We start from the raw sequence: 13,699 nt of genomic DNA on the forward strand, positions 1-13,699 counted from the left end.
AGTACATAGAACATGAGGCTAACATGTCTGTAAAAGGAGTGATTTCACATTCAGTGTGTGTGTGTGTGTATGTGTGTGTGTGTGTGTGTATGTATCTTACGGGCTCTCTGCCTCAGGCGCTCTGCTCAGGACTCTCTGTAGCAGTCCAGTCAGACTGGCTATCTGCTTCTCCATGGCCTCCATCCGCTCCCTGCATTCACACACCAAAGAAAAACTACTACTAACAGATGTTTTACAGATGTTTACATATAGTTTGTGGTGTTTTTTCTGTTTTACCTCCTCCTGTACTTGTCTGTATACAGTTGTGCAAAAATCACTTTTCCTGCATGTCTAACATTATTAAACGGTGGCCACCGTGAGCTGCCGGTCAAAACACCTGAGTACTGTGGACTGAAGTGAGCTGACGAGTTCATCAGTTCAACTTTTCCTCTATAAGAGAGTCAATGAGCTGGATCCTGTAGTTTGCAGTGCTCTGTCACGTGAACAACAACATGCAAAAACACCTTGAAGCTCTGTCCTACCTGGTCTCCGTCTCGGTTCCCAGCAGAGGTGAGCCGAAGCCTCCAGCGCCCCCTCCCTCCCCTCCAGGCCCGGCCATCAGGCAGAGCTGCTCTGAGGTCAGACCTAACCCTGTGCCCTGGCCTCGGGCTTTGGGACTGTCCCCAAACACGGAGGACGTCACAGAGTCCCTCCTCAAGCTCTGCCTCCCGGGGGAGCCACGGCCAGGCATGGTGCCTGCATAGGAATCCCTCACGTCGGGGATCTTCTGTGGGGAGGAGGGCGGCGGCACCCGCAGCCCCATGGCCAACACGGACGCGGCGTAGGCGTCGTTATAAAGCGGTCCTCCTGGCCTGTAGAGGGCGCCGCTTTCCATCAGCTCTCCTTGTAAAGCGGCTGCTGAATAGGAAGTGAGTGAACGCACTGATCCGGCCCCCCCACCTCCTCCTCCGCCTCCCCGGCGGTACAAGGAGCCGTATGGGTCGGCTCGGGCTGGGAGAGGAGAGTGAGGACCTCCTGCGAGACTCAGCCGACTTGTTTCTGCGCCCAGAGAGTAGGGGTCGGCGTAAATCCCCCCTCCACCTCGATCGTCCCCCCGCAGCAGCACCATGCTCCTGGACCCCCCCACTTCATCGTCGGGCTTCACATCCCTGCGCTCCAGGATGGCACTGGAGGAGGCACAGAAGGCCGGCTGGGTGTGGTGGGGTTGGTGGAGCTGTGGTTGCTGGTGGGGAGAGGAGTGGTGGGACTGGGAGTGTGGGTGTGGCAGGGAGTGGGTGTGGTGGGGCGGCCCGGCGTAGGAGGAGGGCCTGCCGCCGCTGTAGAGGAGGCGGGCGCGGGACGGCGAGCCTTGAGGAGGTGAGGCGGAGGAGGACGAGTGCTGGGAAGACATGGGCGGGTTGCTGAGGCGGCGGTTGGGTGGAGAGTCCTGAGGGGCGTACACCATTTCCCTCTGTGAATAAACACAACAACACACACACAGAACCTCTGAGAGCGATGCATCCTGGGTGCTTCTTTTAGGCCTGGGAGTAAAACATTTCATCAGTTTCTCCTCGCTCTCTGTAGGAGAGCCCCAGAGGTGTCCTCATGCCAGGAGATGGCAGTTAAATCTCATTAAAACACTGTTTTGGCAAAACAAATATATATTAAATAATTTCTTTTACTGACTTTGTGCAGGATCCAAAACAGAGCACATGTTCCCTCCACAAAAACAAGTTCCTCACAACCTCGACTACGACAGGCAACAAGATGCTCTGCAACAGTAACGATGTGGGTCTGTCAAAGCCAATAATTTGTTTATTTTGAAATTATTTATTTTAAAATCACTGATAACTGAGTTAAAGCTATGTGTTTTCATGTGTGTCTCCTAACACTTGATGACATTAGCGGGCATAAGTAAATTTTCCCACCACAAGGTACACCCTGCTGACCATGGAGCAATGATCTCCAGCTGATCTATAGGCGGCTGTAATGGGACAAGAAATGTAGCAGTGCGCCAACAAAAAGCAGAAGAAGAGTGCGAGTTAAGTAAACATGGATCGCAGCAATAAAGGTTTGAAAACCTAGAATTGCAACCTTGTGGTTCTCTGCCTCCTCCACTCAGACTAGTTTCAGGGTAAATCCAGAGTCATAGAAAATATGAACCATTTGTGTGATATTTTGTCACAATTGCTGTGTGAAGTCTTGAGTAATGGCTAGAAAGTGTTTTCTGAGGTCACACTGACCTTGACCTTTGAGCTCTGACACCCAAAAATCTATTCAGTTCATCCTTGAGACCAAGTGAACGTTTGTGCCAAGTTTGAAGAAGTCCCATCAAGGTGTTACTGAGATCGCGTTCACGAGAATGGGACGGATGGACAACCTGACTATAATATGCCTCTGGCTCTGGCTGTCGCAGAGGCATCATGAAATACATAAATTAGCTTTGCAAAAGCTTTAACACATTTCTCAAACCTTAAACCACAGTTCATATTGGTGGGTGACACTGAATATAAACAGAAATTTGACATGGCACCTATAACAAGAGATGTATCACTGCTGTGTATGAATTATTTTGTAGTACAAGCAAAATGTGGCGCAGATGTTGGCGTTGTAACATGATACTGGATGGCGCTGACTGGGATCTGTCACGCAGGTTAATCAAATTATTTTACCATTTCAAATTGCGTGTACTGTACATCTATTGTTGGGTTTGCTTTGTTGTGTCCACAGGTTGATGCAAAAGGATTACTGGTTAATATCATTAAGAGATTTAAGCTATTTATTATATTTGGCATCATATTTGTTGCATGGAAAACCTAGGTAGCTCTTTATTATTTGTCTGTTCATATAAAGCCTACACATAAATAATGATGTATTTCTAATTCTATCAGCGTCAAATACTCAAAACTGGAACTGCATTACGTCATTATGATGATTTCCACTCTCAGGTAGGAGTCTAGTCAAGACCGGGACGTCACGCTAGTGGTGTGAAGTGACTTTTACAGATTGGTAAGCAGAGCTGAACAACCACCTAGCTTGAAAAGCGCACTTCTGTCAAAGATCCAAGGATGATCCTCAATGTGCAAACGTCCTATAAAAAATGCAGCTCCTCCCTCTGCGTGATGAGCCCCAGCCTTCGTCAACTGCTTGCACATTTGTGGATTATTGTTTTTCATATTGTATATTTTGTCTCAGGGCATCCTTGAAAAAGAGAGCTTGCTCTAAGCCTTCACTGTATAAATAAAGGTTTGAATGGGACACAGTTACGCCAACGGAAATGACAAAAACGATAGATGCGGCGGCCTTGTAGTCAAGCTAGCCTCCACAAACAACAAACCTGCTGAGGCCAAGCATCAACCTCAGAGGCTGAAAAATGAAGCCAACACGGAAGCACCAAAAACTGCTGTTCTCCAAGGCCACTTGAGGTTAGCTACAACAGTGAGTCAATCACCATAGACATCCATAGACTCCCATGTTAAAATGTCCAACTTTACAACCTGTTAAACCTAATAAATGATCCCCCTTTTTGTTGGTAACCCCCAGAGACCCCCCTCAAGGACCCCTGTGGGTCCCGGGACCCCACTTTGTTTTATATTTTGAGATATAAGGAGAGATATCTCTTTCACTTCAGTATTGTTCAAACTGATATCTATTATTAGCTTTAACTGGTCAAGCACTGCTCGCCTTCTTTGCCCTGAGAGCACGCCACTGTGTCACACCCTTCCCATGGAGTCAGTAGGAAGCTTCATAAGTGACTTTCAGGTCAGTTCACTTTCCCCCTGAAATCTTACCCTTTAATTTTGTCCATTTAATATTTTTTTCAAACAATCACAAAAAGTGAGTAATTACCCGGCAGCGAGCCATTTAAAAGAAAAAAAAAAAATCTTCATCATAAAAAGTCGGTGCCGCTCACTGTAACGGTTCACAGCAATTCACAGATGCTGTTTCAAGATTGACAGGAAAGACTCTAAATTGCCCCTTTAAGTGTGTTTCAAGTTGCACTTGATCGCTTATTGACAGACTGAGCGTGAAGGGATTATCTTTTGGCATCAATCCCAAATGTGTGAGAGAAAGGCAAAGCAAAGCGAAGCAGAGCGGAGAGCAGCAGCAGTAGAGCACGGTGCAAGTGAAGGCACCGGCCAAGAGTAATAGATACAGCAAGGAAACACAAAAGAAGACAACACTGTAATTGCTTATGACGCACAAGGCTATCTCCTGGAGACGATGCAAATTGAAAAACCAATATTTCCCCATAATAACCCTTAGGCCTCTTACAACAACACCCTGTGGACAGCCTCACAACAGACTAATGACTCTAGTGCCATCATCTTCCATCGTGTATCTTAGCAACAGCCCCGTATCGACACCATCCTTTAACCGTGCTGAAGACACACGGACATCTCATCCCCACCTCTCAAGACCCCCTGAAGTCACAAGACATCTATCACAGGTGCACCGCCGAAAGAGTCGGCCCATGCCACCTTTCAGGGCCGGCCCCCGCTGCGGGAGATCTGCCAATCAATCTCATCCTTAACCATATTTCTATCCTGCCGTCAGAGGCCTGGATGGAGCTCAGTAATCCTGGCCAGGCTTTTGTGGTCTGCAATCAGGGGATCTTGGCTGTGCTGGCTTGGGTTCAATAAGCTCACACACACACACACGTCCTCGTCGCTCACCTTGGCGGTGGCAGCAGCAGCCAATGTACCTTATACACATAAAACTCAAGGTAAGCCTGCTGCTTTGATAAGGCTGTAAAACGCTGGAAAGATTTCAGAGCTCAGCGCACGAGCTGGAGACGGCGACCGATCACAGGGGAGACAGAGCGGTTGACCTCCAAAACATGGTGCGGGCGCACACACACACACACCTGCCGGCAGAACAACCATCTCTCTCACACACACACAAACGCACACACACACGCATGAAAACTAAAGGCTTCGGGGTGTTTGATTGACAACAGTAAGAGTGTCAGAAACAGCCAGCTGTTTAACATGCAGATTCATTTTTCAGTGTGCACTGCACATGTCTGCTTTCGTAATGCGATATATCTGCTTTATAATTTATTCTATTCTATAAAAGCAGCGTTATCCAACACTTTAAATTAGCGCTTCCTCATCTCCATAATCACAGTGGAATTAGACGACAACAGAAGGGAAAAGGCTTGTACAGAAAACACTGACACTGCAGACCTGAATGACATTAGCCACTCTATCTGTTGGCAGTTCATGAAGCTTTAGTAATCATGCTAATCAGGCTGATGTCACACTTATTTTTTTTGCCGGCAGCTGCCTGATGAGTTTAGATGAACCCCATTATGGCTCATCGATAAGAGGAGGGAAGATACAGGTAAACACACTTACAAGCAGTGCTGCAGCATCTACCAGAGAGAAAACTGATCAGCTGATTAATCGCTAGAGACGGGGCTTCCCATCCTTTTTCTGCACCACAGATGTTAACTGTAGACGAAGGTTTATTATGTCTAAAATAAAGGTTGGACTCTCTTTTATGACATTTTATCATCCCGACCTTCAGCACGGAGCGTCTCATGCTCTCCCAGGTCTCTGTTGTTTTGTCCAGACCAGTAAAAACTTCAAAAATCAAATGACAATTACACCCTTTCGTTCTCATTCACAAAAAACACAAAACAAACAAAATCCTGAGATGTAAACGTGTGGACCGACAGGAAAGTCATTCACTGAACAGATCTGATGATGTCGCCAGCAGCACATGGACCCACCGAGATAAGATGTACCTTTATTGATCCCACGTAGAGGAAATTCAAATTGACACAGCTGCACAGAAAAAGAGCAGCACAAGAGGGGGAAATATAATACAGAAGAAAATACGAATAGAAACAGAATCTAGAATAAATAAGATAAATTAGAAAATACTATAAACAATGACGTACAAATGCAGGTAGGCACCTGGGGAAATGAAAGTCCTGAGACCGACAACAGGTCATTCAGCACTTCACTTAACCAAACGTAATCATGCGGTCACGAGCAGCTCACACAGAAATGACTTGGGCTTATATTTGTGTGTCAGGGGGTAAAGGAGGTCGTTCATTAGCCACAGGGTTTGATTCCAGATTCTACCTTTACATACTGAAGTGTCCATGAGCGGGACTCTGAACCTCAAACTGTATGTCAGCAGTTTCCACAGCCCTCTTTTTGTTTTGTTCTCAGGTTAAAAGTAGTATATAAAATAATTAGTAATAATTACCGTCCACTTTCCATTTCAAAATACTTCTACTACAACAGTCCAAGTCTGGATCCATGACCCAGTCCTCGGATGAACGGGGTCCACGGTCTATCATCTCAGAACAGTGTTGATGTCATTTCACAGTCTGCTGGCGTCCGGCCCAGTCAGCACGATGATGTGACAGGCTGGCTCTGGCCCAGCGCTGGAGTGAGGTCACATGACTCACCCTCAGAGAGCGGATGAGGCCGCACTTATGCTCGGACACGTTATGTAATGTAAACTGGTGTTTGTAAACACACAGAAAATAATATCAGAGCGTGAACGTGGGAGACAGTTACAGCCGTGGGTGTGAATAAATAACAATTTTCAAGGGGAATTATAAAGTGTATTATTTGTGGGATGATTTGGTTGGCTGCTATCGGCCTCTGCCAGCAAGAGACAAGTGTTTGTCTCGCTCCCTAATCTATGAGTCAGAAGCCAGCTGCACACACACTGAATGGGTAATGAAGGAAAAGGTGACTGTGATTGAAGCAGGATCGTTTTCTTGGCATCACAATAACACAAAGCTAATGCAGATGAAAAGCCGGGAGCAGTGTAACATCTCACTCATTCTCTCCTGTGATTGCAATTTCTATCAGAAACTTGTTTAAATTCTTGGTGCAGCGCTAACAACAACCACACGCTCAAACACACACACCTACCCGCAGGTCTCCGTTGGCCAGGTGGGGGCTGTGGTGTCCGGGGTAGGTGCCGTAGACGGGCTCTTTGCAGTAAATCTTAATTACGCAGCGGTCTTGAACGTCCCGCGGGTCCTCCAGCTCATAGAAGACGTTACGGGTCTCATCTTTGATCAGCAGAGCCGTGCTGGGAGACCTGGACGTCAATAGTCATCAAAACAAAACAAAAAAAAAGGAGCGAAACACTGATAAATAGTCCATGCAAAGACAATTTCAGCAGCTATTATCTGCTAATAACCAGTGATGTACATTCATTTACAGAGTGGGAGGAAAATTGGAAGATCTTTAAGTGCATGAAGCCGCTGTAATGGGAGGACGCATTTTGATATTGAACTCAGAAATGTAATATTCTCTGAGTCTGGCGTTTACAGAGTCCTGATAGCAATAATAATGTGAACTGTAAATACCTACCAGACACTAGAGGACTATGAAAAGACTAAAGTCTGACACCCTCTCACATCTGAAGACTATGTGTCATAAGTCACAGAGGTTTTAGTCCAATCACCCTTGCCTTCCTTGTATGTATGTATTTAATGCCAATCTCACACCAAACAACTCACATTCTTGTGCCTCCTTGCTCACCATCAACTCTTTATTCCGACATAGGAAATGAGTCTGTAAGAGTGAAATCGCTTGAAAAGTCATTTGGTGCGAGACCGTCATCAGCTGTTTCAGAGCAGATAATCTTCAATTAAGACGATGGAAATGCTCATTGATTTTTTGGCCCAGTTGTCGGTAAAATTGGATTTTTTCATCCTGTATACACACCACTTTAACACAAGGCCTGAGCTTAAAGTAAAACAGAAACTGAAATTCAGTTTAACTAAGAAATGATTTGCTTTTTTTTTTTGTGAGCTGATTATTGTGAATACCATCCTAAAGTAAGGTTTAGTGGGAATCAGTGCTAACTAGCTTCTACTTGTTCCACCACTTGTTAGCCTAGCCTGCTAGCTTCCTCCTCCTAACAGCATGATGGGTCCTACCAAATACTTAATGTTGTGAAGGGACAGACAGATACTGGAGCATTAAAAGTTAAAAGATGAAAGAATATGAACAATATCTGCAGTATCATTATAGTTTATGTTTCTTTACACAAACACTGAGGAGAGTTCAAATTTAACTTCAACCAGTTATTTCAGCAGGATTCTTTGCTTTGATTCTAAAGATGAGATTTTATGCATCTGTGTCAACGTGTGGCCTGAAAGTGGCAATTTCACACCTCCTTTAGCTTTATGGATTTTTATCTGTTTCCTTATCTGTTTACAAGACTTATTATTTCTATATCTGTGTCCGAAGCTGAGAGCAGTGTGTCATTTACACATCTCATCTTGTGATTGATTGGTAGAACTGGCACCAAATTAAGTGTAAATGTGACACTAAATAGATCAATAGGTGTGACAGATATCAGTGTCATGTGATCCAGGCGTACCTGAGCATGGCCATGGTGAGCCTCTGGGGGAACATGTGCACAATAAGGGCCCTCAGAGTGTCCAGGCTGGTCAGCTCGTGGGTCAGATGGACCCGGCGAGTCTCCTCTCCGAGCTGGAGGAACAAGATCCCTGCATTTATGGATGGGGAGGGGCAATGAGGGAGATCCACGATGGTTGAAGGGGTGAGGGGGAGATGAAGTTTGGAGAGAGCGGAGGGACAATTTTCACCTCAATATATTAGACTTTTTGCACCCAGTGAGATGTAGAGGCAGCAACTAAACACCGATGTTAGCTTGAATAAAATCTTTTTGCATATTCAAAAACATACACACAACCATCCCACCACCTCCTGGCAACCTCATAGATTTTTGTGGGTCTTGAGGACCCTGGAAATGCGGCAAACACTGCTGACTGGTACCAAAGTGAACTGGTAGTATGATTAAGTAACTGTACATGTAATTTACTGCCTCAAAAAACTTGATTTATTGTGTAACATGTCAAATAATCTACAGATTGTATTTCTTATAACTTCTGCTGACCAGTAATAAAACCAAAGGTGTCTTAAAGGTCCCATACAGTCTAAAGGCAGATGTCCATTTGTTGTTTGATTATAGATCAGGTCTAGGTTCTATATTAATTCTGTGAAAGTATCAAAGCCTCAGTCCACAGAGAAATGCACACAGCCTGTATTCAGAAACTGAGCCTTAAAACCTGCCGTCAGAACTTTGGAACTTTGTGATGTCACAACAAAACAGTCACCGTTCTCAGCCATGCCCAAGCCCCGCCCACCTGGACCCTACCGTCCAGCCTTGCTAGGTTTTTGTGCTGAGTGTTTTACTGAAATCTGCTAAATTTTTATTTGATCAAGCAAAAACACAGTCAGCCAATCAGATGAGAGGCAGGAAATGTGTCAAATATGGGACCTTTAATCCTTTAATTCTCTCCTGTGTCTTGATGTGTATCACACCAAAAGATAAAAAGTCACATGAAACGACACAGTTAGCTTCCTCCCTTTAGCGGTATAGTGCATCGCGTAAAAAAATGTTATATCAGGAATTACAGCTGCATGTTGTCATACCTTTTCTAACTCCCACAAATACATCTTCATCCTCCATATGCTACAAAGCTCATTTTAAGCAGCGGATGATTTCACTTGCTGCCAAAGTCATTAATCAAAGCTGACAGGTAGACTGACTGATGAGACAGCTCTCTTTATATCCAGGGCTCCTATAGGCAGTCGACTGAGGTCTGACTTTGACTCGACACTCAGAGGGCTGCGCCAGGCTTACTACGTTGACATTTGATGCCTTCAGTCAACACACATAAGCGACTCCCTGTAAGAGGACCCCACTACACAGTCACAACTAATGTGTCTTGTTTGCTACTGTCTGTCAAACACATCAAACAAGGTTAATAGTTAGGATAGGACGCATAGACAAGTCCAGGGTGTGATTGGCTCTCGGCCTGTCAATCAAAGGGACACTGTCAATAGATTGGACAACAGTGATCAAGCCCGACACAAGACAAGACAGCTAAAGTGAGGATACAGTAATGTGAGCTGCCTGATCAAACCACCACATGTTGTCAGCTGAATCATTGGCCTTTTGTTTCCCTGCATCACTGTTCACACGGCAACAGAGGAAAACAGCACGGCTCCAACATCCCTGTCTCGAATGATCTAACTGCAAACTCAGCTGTGATGGAAAAGGAGGGTGGATCAGCACGAAGCAGGAAGTGGTTTCAAACGTCGGCACTGTTGCTGTAATGTTAGCTGACAGTAAAGGCACTAAAATGTGAGTGTTAGAGGTAAACATGAGATGAGGCTGTTACTGAGGCTCCATGAAGAGCTGTGTCAGCGCAGGTCATGAATATAGTATTTCTCATAATTGTAGGTGAGTTGTACTGATGAACAAAGACCGACAACCTGCAGCCATGCTTGCACCTCTGTGGGGCTGTACTGTGGGGACTGTGGTGCCGTGAGCTAAATGCTAACAGCAGGATGCTAACATGCTCACAATGACAGTCAACTGTTTTGCAGGTTGACCTAAAGATGGTTCTAGATGAAACAACAGACGATCGGATGAATGAATAAAACTACTATCCAATAGTAGTTGAGACATTTCACTCTAGGTCACATGTCAACTTCATGGTGGCGCTAGATGATGTAGCAAGACACCAGTAGGCGGCTTCACCCTCTGGGAAACACAAATGAAAGTAATGATTTTGTTGCAAATCCATCCAACTGCTGCTAAGATATTTTTCAGTGCGCCAGTGTCGTTCTTTCCGTTGTTCCTGGTGAAGAGAGAACAAACGCGGCTGCATGCGGCAGCCGAGAGAAAAAATGCTGCACCCTGCGTTGTTTCTCAGAGCGCTCTGCAAAAGGATCTGTCTGCGGGCTGCAATACTTAGAGTTACACCCACTTCGTATTACATCATACCGCTGTGCCTTCTTGTCCAGTGTGAAAGAGGTTTAAGCACGGCAGGCATGTCAACTAGCTGCTAGCTGCCGTGTAGGACCGCTGAATACATTGTAGAAACAAACATTTCCCGCCTGGAGGGTCTCACTCTGAGGCTCCGACAGTGACAAGAGCACCAACCCACACACGAGATGGGACAGATCCATTTTACCAGTCCGCACTGCAGCTAGCAGCTCATTCTCAGTCCAAACAAAGAGGCACTGTCAACTGGCAAAGAGCTGGAGGAAGTGGCGGGGGCACTGTATAGACTGGTGCCTCTGCCACCCAGACATAGAATACTGATGGACGGCAAATGATGGTTTAAACTGATACATCTTTATTCATGAAATTATTCATGAAATCATGGAGAAACAGACTTAAAACAGTCAGTTCTGTCCTCGTGTCCAGCTACCGTTGTCTTCACACGATCTGCCATCCTGGCAACAACATTTCGTTTTGTAACTTGCAGTTACGCCCCTCTCTTGCAGTCTGCAGAAAGACCCTCTCACTCCGAGCACTAACTTTTCTGAAGGGCACTGGTATCGTCATTGCAGCTCCTTTTCAGGCAACCAATTGGATGGGCTGGTACTCATCACCATGGTAACTAAGATAACGGAGGAGAGGCTTGTTCCGACCCTGTCTACTTATCCCAAGTGGTGGTGCTCATGGTGAAAAAACAATGTCCAACGAATAATAATAAAAAGCAAAGGGGAGATTCTAGTCTATCTTACATGGCGGTGGTGATATGTTGTCAAGATACTGTTGTCATAGAAACAAAACCAATGCACAGTGCATTTGATCAAGTGCCAGAGAAAAACGCTATATGGACACACGCCCTAAAAGAAAAATTTCTCAGTAATAAAGTTGAGTATTTTTAAAAACTAGAAAAAATAAGAAAAAGAAGGAACCACACACAGGTAACAAAATAAAACTCAGAGTTGACCTGGATTTAAAAATATGAACATAGAACATCTTTGGCATGAGTTGGTGATGAACTCAGATATGAAATTATAATTTCTACAGAACTATTTCAAGTTTCTAGTCATGTCAACTCATGCAGCAAACATGCACTTCCTCTCAATGTTAGAGACCAAACTAAAAACTATTCTCTGTAACCCTTACATGTGCTCATCTACTGTACAGAATATGAAGAGTTCAAGCCCACGGGTCACAGTGTAGCACAGGGTGCAGATTATTTCCTGACCTGGTGCCCTCAGCTTGGCCTGGCTGGACGAGCGGGCCAGCGGCAGGCTCTGGCGCAGCCGGTTCATCCGGTTAAAGCCGATGGGGATGTCGGGCTCGGACATTGTTTCCAGATTTTCTGCTGACGCGAAGGATACCCTGCTGGCCTGGTCAGCGAGAGCCGGCTGTGTCGGGCTGAGTCGTGTCACACGTGGCGTACGAGTCTGTGGGACACAAGATAAGAAGTTAGCAGAGAAGAAGAAGAACGGATAGAGAAAGAAAGATCGGAGATGATGTTGAGACGTGGCAGCACAATGTTCAGAAAAAAAAACGAAAAAAAAAACAGAATGAGCAAACAAAGACAAACAAAATGCCCTTGATAATCAATGGAAAGAAACAAAAGCACTGAAAGGGAAAGCTTTTAGCACACAGGCACAGACAAATTAAACAGTTTAGCTCAGACAAAGCAGCTCTTACATCATCCTCTACCAACACAGCTCTACAAAAGGAAGCTGAATCCTGAAGATAAAATTAGAGCAGCTCAGTCAGTCGGGTTAAACAAACCGACTCTAAAAAACAGTCTCTAAATGCCTGAATTACACCAATAATGATAGACAAACTATTCAATCAATTTAACTTTTAAGAGGAGAGGAGAGAAATTATGAAAAACCGGACAGGCAAGCTGCTGAGTGAAATGTTTCTGAGGAAAGATAAAATAAATGGTCCCAAAGCAGACAACACCAAACTGCCCTCAACTGCTCAGCCGTAAAGAAGTGAGCAAACACGAGCGATGTCACGCTAACGACCACATCGAAGCCCAACTCAATTACAAACCCGTAACGCAGATCGCCGGCGATATTTCACCTGTGCAATTTGAAGCCGCTGGGGGAGCCCCAGCTTGTGAAGGACCTCTCATTACAGCACAACCAGGAGCCGCTGCAGCAGGTTGGCTTTTAATGAATCTTTACTGACAGACATTTTCCAGCCCAAAGAATACAGTAATGAGCTCCCACAGTGCTGCGTGGAGCCAGCTCCGATCGCCTCATGCATCTGTGCGTCTCGGCTGTGTAAGTCTTTGCGAGCGCTGCATGGGAGCCGTTTGGATTCTTGAGGCTACAATGAGCCAGGAGCGCGGCACTCAGCCACGCATGAGTACACAGATATGTAGGAAACGATCACGTCAAAAGATATAAAATTTACGGATAAAATGCACACATACAATCTGATGTACCAAATTATCCCTCTGGGCTTTGCGCCTTATACATTTATAGTGTTTGGTGATATAAAGGTCCCATATGTTACACTTTGTTTGGAAAAACAACTGAGCCAATCAGTGTTTTGTATAGACAACATTAAAGGTCCCATATTTTCCTTTTCTCCTGTGTTTTATTTGAGGTGTTGATCTATAAGAAGATATATTTGTGGTTTTAAGAACCAAAAACCATCTCAATGTAGTTTTACATCTTTCTCAAGCACCCGGGGAATTATAAAGTTTATGTTTAGTGAGCTGTGAAGGAAAGATGAAAAAGAGCAGATAGAGGTTAGAAAAACTGCACGGCAGAACATGAAATATGGAGAAAGATGAGAGTAAACACAGCAAAGTGGAGAGAAGAGGACATAAAGATGGATGAAGAAATATTGTCTCTAACGTCTTTCTAACTAATTTACATTTGCTGCAGAGGACCTTTTCTTCAGGTTAACGAGAAAGAGAAAC

General features: G+C 44.9%; 1 protein-coding gene across 1 annotated transcript in view; it reads right to left on the reverse strand.

The window, feature by feature from the left end:
* Positions 1-13,699, reverse strand: part of srcin1b (SRC kinase signaling inhibitor 1b) — a 61,575-nt gene that overhangs the window by 17,829 nt on the left and 30,047 nt on the right. Inside the window, exons 3-7 of the mRNA XM_087177318.1 lie at positions 12,008-12,209; positions 8,347-8,476; positions 6,882-7,053; positions 522-1,450; positions 101-190 (exon numbers count right to left, since the gene is read on the reverse strand). Of these exons, the coding sequence (XP_087033444.1) occupies positions 101-190; positions 522-1,450; positions 6,882-7,053; positions 8,347-8,476; positions 12,008-12,209 (1,523 nt within the window). The remainder of the gene's footprint in view (positions 1-100; positions 191-521; positions 1,451-6,881; positions 7,054-8,346; positions 8,477-12,007; positions 12,210-13,699) is intronic.

Source organism: Seriola lalandi, unplaced genomic scaffold (assembly GCF_002814215.2).
Source record: "Seriola lalandi dorsalis isolate HSWRI2012SDOR001 ecotype SW California unplaced genomic scaffold, Sedor1 jcf7180002054585, whole genome shotgun sequence".
NCBI classification, from domain to species: domain Eukaryota; kingdom Metazoa; phylum Chordata; class Actinopteri; order Carangiformes; family Carangidae; genus Seriola; species Seriola lalandi.